Here is a 5,110-nt window from a genome sequence, read left to right on the forward strand (position 1 = left end):
TTTCTTTTAAAGAAAATGTTGTAATATTACAAAAAAAAAATTATGATTATGTTCAGAAATTAAATAACAGATATCTGTCACTAAACTCCATCTAATTAAGGACACAATCATTATAGGCAGTGTAGACAAAAGAAATTGTCATGTATTTTGAGGAAAAACTTAATAAAAAAAATATGAAAGAACACAAATCAGTTTCATAATTAATCCAAAATCTGATATTTAACTGCATAAACCAAACTTAAATTATAAACAAATTAGTTTATTTTTCTTTCGTAATTCTCTTAAAATTATTCCATCACAACCAAAATTAATTTTTAAAGCTAAGTGGATAGTAAAATATTACTTCGTCTCCTTGATCTTTGGTTTCAGGTCCATATGAGAGAATTCCATAACAAATGTGGCAATATGCTGCAAATAATTTCAAAGCAGCAAGGATGGATTTTTCTCTCCTTAATTTCTTTCTTAAAATATTTTATGTAAATTCATTTCTGTATAAAAATAACGTGTAATATTCTAATTTATTAATTAATAAGTATTATTTGTGTTAAATTTCATTTTTATGGGCTGTTGTCATGTTTGTTTTCTGGATCTATGCTCCATTCACTTAACCATTGCTATTTGCAACCCATCCATAGTTGTAAAAGAGTGCTAGCATAAATCCTCCTAAACAAAATTATTTTCGTTTTTCACAAATATTTTAATAGGATTGTTGTAAGCCACTGGAGTTTGCTAAAGAGTAAAACGAGGGATTTGATTTGGACAGTTTGCAAAATTACAATGTTCAAGCTTACAAAAAAAAATGGAAAGTAAATGTTTTCATTTTAATTTCAACCAATTTCTGTTTTATGTGACTTCTGTTTTCATGGAATCCAAGCAGAGCTAGTTAGTCTTTCCTGAAAATTGAAGGCAACAGATATATTCAGCATAAAAGTTGGGACCTCCAACATTCGCCAATTACATGAAGTGGAGCACAAGTAGAGTCTCCAGAGGCTAGCAATCCCTAATACATTGAAGCAAAGACATTGAAGAAAAACACTAATAATCAACCTAAAATTTGAACAAGTACCAATATACGAACTTCAATTTTATCCCAGTTCAGAATCTTCATATGTTTCATAGCAGTGAGATTCAGTAGGTTCCTAGGCATTGGATTCTTCTGTGGAAGATCTGCCAACACTGGAAACAGCCTTCAGAGCTGACCAAAAGCTTGAGCAAATATCAGTATATATGAACTTCACATTTTCATCACATCACAGTTCAGAATCTCTATATGATTCATAGGCATAGGATTCTTCACTGGGAGGTGATTCATACGCATATGATTCTTCACTGGGAGGTGCTTCATAAAATCCGGAGCCTTCAGAGGTATCAAAAACAGGAGTTTCGCCACCGAAAAAGGAACTTTCAGATGGTTCAGATTTTTCACGAACTACAATTTCTCCTGTCTGAACAAATTGAACCAACAAATGAACTCCATTAACCACATCATAAACCATTAGTCCTATTCTGCCACCAACCCAACTACCCATGTGACTTCCAACAAGATAGCCAAATCTACCAAGCCTTTGCTCCCCCAGAAACCCTCCACCATAAGCACCAAACAAAGTACCAGTGCCCCTAAGGAACCCTTCTGTCAAAGTGCCACCATAGTAAATAGCTTCAAAGAAATCCCACCCAGAAGAGATGATGGGACCTATGATCCGCTTGGCTTGACGAGAAGCCAATTTCGCTGCCTTCTTACCTTCTTTCTGTGCATGTTTTGCCGAATCTTTTGGGGACATCCCCTGACCAACAGCATCAACAAGGGCAGACTCAATTGCAAGAGTCCTTGCTCTTTCAGCATGAGAAGATCTCATATTGTAAAAATAGAGCTTCACACCTTCCTTCACAGCACATGCTACACTTCCAGAACCCATATCAAAGCAATTTAAGATCGTAAACTTTCCACTCTGGGATGACCCATCCTCTCCAACAAGTTCCCTGCACTTTTCAGCTGAAAGGAGTAACTTACGTATAAGTTTAATCCTTCAAGTATTGAACTCAATCCATCAATCTAATTTCCAAGTTGCGATGTTTTACAGATGTTTAGAGATCAATTTGAAGGGTTTTTCAGTTTTGGAGAGATTAACTGGCAAGCTTTTTAATTAACACTAAGGATTAGTTATACAATTTTCCCTTTTTCTTGTAGTTCAGGAATACTTTGCTGGAGGAGGTAGTTATTAGATAATATATCAAGGATGAAATTGAAGAACTGACCTAGTAGTTTACTTGTTTTTGTTCTGTTATGTTATGACAAAACAAGAAGAAAAACACATAAACACAACAGGTCCAAGGAATTCATGCTACTGATACAATTATGGAAATATTCTCTCAATCAATCCTTTACTCCTCGAAATATAAAATCAGCCGTAGTTGTTCTTCACCTAAAATCCTACCCGACCTCAACATTAACTGTGTCGAATTTGCAGAGATTTGCGATCTGTTATTGGGGAGGATCCTTATGCACCGCAGATCTTAATTTTATAGAAAATATTGAATTGAGGAAGATGAATAAAGTAAAATACCTGTGAAGCTGAGAGCAACGATGGCAAGAACAGAGATTAGCAGATGAAGCCTCCTACTCTCGAAATCCATGGCAGTGACAGAAAACCCTAACTAAGCCTCAGGATTATAGAAAATGTATAGTCTATAGAAGCCACTTTGAAGTTGAATGCTTCAAAGAGAGGGAAGAATCTTGATGCGTAAACAACCGTGCCTTCTCCGCGGCCTCTACTCGGCGATGACATTGACCGTTGACCACAATGCGGACATAACAAAAACGAACAGTCTCGAAGGGACCACCAAGTGGTGGGCCGAACCTATAGACCCAAAAGGGATTTCTCCCTCCACCTCCAAAGAATTCTTCAGCACCCCCAAAGATATCCTTTTTTCCAAAAATGCCACTCTCCCTTTTTTACTTTTACCTTGATTAATATTAGCCCCCTCTCTCCAGATTACTCATCAGCCACAACCATTCCACTTTAACTCAGCAGCACACATCTCTTTAATTTCTCCTCTCCAAAATTTTCTTCTCTGAAGCCAAAGTCACCATTGCATTCAAAAAATATGAAAACAAAAAAATATAGAAATAACTTAAAAATAAATATTAAAAAATTAAAAAATAACAAAAAATAAATTAAAATTACTTAACCAGTTCGACATCTAATAGGATACTTAACTGAATTTCGAGATTCATTATAAAAAAAAACTGATTTTCCATTAGTATATCGGATTTCAAAATATGGTTAAGTATTTTATTGGATATCGAAATTTAGTTAAGTAATTTTAATTTTTTTTATAGTTTTTATTTTTCTATTTTAAAATATTTATATTTTATAATTTTTTTGTTTTAAATAAAATTATAAAAAATTAAACAATTAATTTATACATAAAAAATAAAGGTTTAATTATATAGAAAATCTCTGTTTTTGTTACAAAATTTTAATTTGGTTCTTAACTTATAAATTATTGGGTTCTATTTTTTGAAAATTTGTTCCAATTTCATTCTTTCCGTTAGGATATTATCGACGACGTTAACTGGGTGCTACATGTCAGCTCGTGATTTTGGAGAATATGTACATCCCTATACTCATAGTCATACCCAATTAAAAAAGTCATAAATTCCCATGCCCATTAAATGCATGAATTTTTCGTTAAAACGGGAATAGATTCAGATAATGTCAAGATCATTTACATTTTTATCCATAATTTATATTTAAACCATTGTTTTTTTTTATAATTACTTCATCATTTAGTACAACTTAAAATTACTTTATTACTTAATATATTTTACTTTTATTTCATAATATAATATCATTTAAATAAGTTAATTTTTTTCTATACTACTATTTACTTTTATGATATTTATTACCTAATAATTTAATAAAATTAAATTTAAAAAATATGTTTTAATTATATTTTTGTAAAATACTACTATTTAAAAATAATAATAGAAATTTTATCTTAAACAAATTATTAACAATAAAACATATTTATATTAAATTATAATATATATATATATATATATATATATATATATATATATACTATTTAATGTTGACAGAGGGACCCTGCCCCCATTTTTTTTATATTTATATAGTTTCATATAATTATTTTAAAATTTAATATTTTAATATATATTATATATTTATATTCTAATAAATATTCATATATTTATATATATTTATATTTATAGATTTTTTTCACATTTATTTTTCAATTTTATCTTTTAAATAAAAATAATTATTTTATTAATATTATTTTATAAGTGACTATTTATTTAGTTTAAGTATTTTTTTATTTGATTATTTTTAAACTTCATTATTATAAATGATAATTAATTATAGTAAAATAAAAATCATTTTATATTTAATTTTATAATTATATGATAACAATAATTATAATTTTATTATTTTTTATTATCATAAAAAAATTAAATACAATGTTTTTACTAGTTTATATAAAAAATTTGGAATTACTCTTTTGATTCCTATTTTCGTTCAAAAATAATAAGTTGGTCATCGAATTTTTTTTAGTCTCAATTTGATTCCAATTTTGGAAAAAATGATGCAATTTTGTTATTTTTTCAATAAATTTCTTGAATCGGACTAAGGTTTTTTCATCAAAATTGAAGTTGTGAATAAAAATGGTTTGTTTTGATGGTGAAATTGACATAGTCCTAGTATAAATTTTGGTGAAAATTTCTTGCTCTGCTTGAAAAAATTTAACAAAAACGATCAAATTGCATCAATTTTTAAAAAATCAAAACCAAATTGAGACTAAAAAACATTAGACGACAAACTTCATATTTTTAGACAGAAAAATGAACTAAAAAGGTAATTCAACCAAAATTTAGGCACCGCAAACATGTTGACCGGAGATCCCCCAGTGCACATGAGAATGTTTAATACTCTCAATTTAAATGTTTAATAGCATAAACATTTCATTTACTAGATTATATATATATATATATATATATTTACTTATTATTATTCATTTTTGTTTCATTTGAAGAACTTTTTTGTTACACTAAAACAATTTTCGTTATCTTTTAACCATTAAGTATATATGT

At 29.1% G+C, this 5,110-nt stretch overlaps 1 protein-coding gene across 1 annotated transcript; it reads right to left on the minus strand.

Moving 5' to 3' along the window:
• Positions 1–857: 857 nt before the first annotated feature.
• LOC114192039 lies at positions 858–2,806 on the minus strand. The gene is made up of 2 exons (XM_028081591.1): positions 2,565–2,806; positions 858–1,993 (listed from the first exon to the last, which is right to left on the minus strand). Exons 1-2 carry the CDS (start codon positions 2,632–2,634, stop codon positions 1,251–1,253), a joined length of 813 nt encoding a protein of 270 aa, XP_027937392.1. The 5' UTR covers positions 2,635–2,806; the 3' UTR covers positions 858–1,250.
• Positions 2,807–5,110: the final 2,304 nt, after the last annotated feature.

This window comes from Vigna unguiculata, chromosome 7, assembly GCF_004118075.2.
Source record: "Vigna unguiculata cultivar IT97K-499-35 chromosome 7, ASM411807v1, whole genome shotgun sequence".
Classification (NCBI taxonomy): domain Eukaryota; kingdom Viridiplantae; phylum Streptophyta; class Magnoliopsida; order Fabales; family Fabaceae; genus Vigna; species Vigna unguiculata.

Coding starts and splice junctions, on each gene's coding strand:
- LOC114192039 (XM_028081591.1), bottom strand. CDS start 2,634: ATGGATTTCGAGAGTAGGAGGCTTCATCTGCTAATCTCTGTTCTTGCC. Junction 1,994..2,564: donor CGTTGCTCTCAGCTTCACAG/GTATTTTACTTT, acceptor TACTCCTTTCAG/CTGAAAAGTGCAGGGAACTT.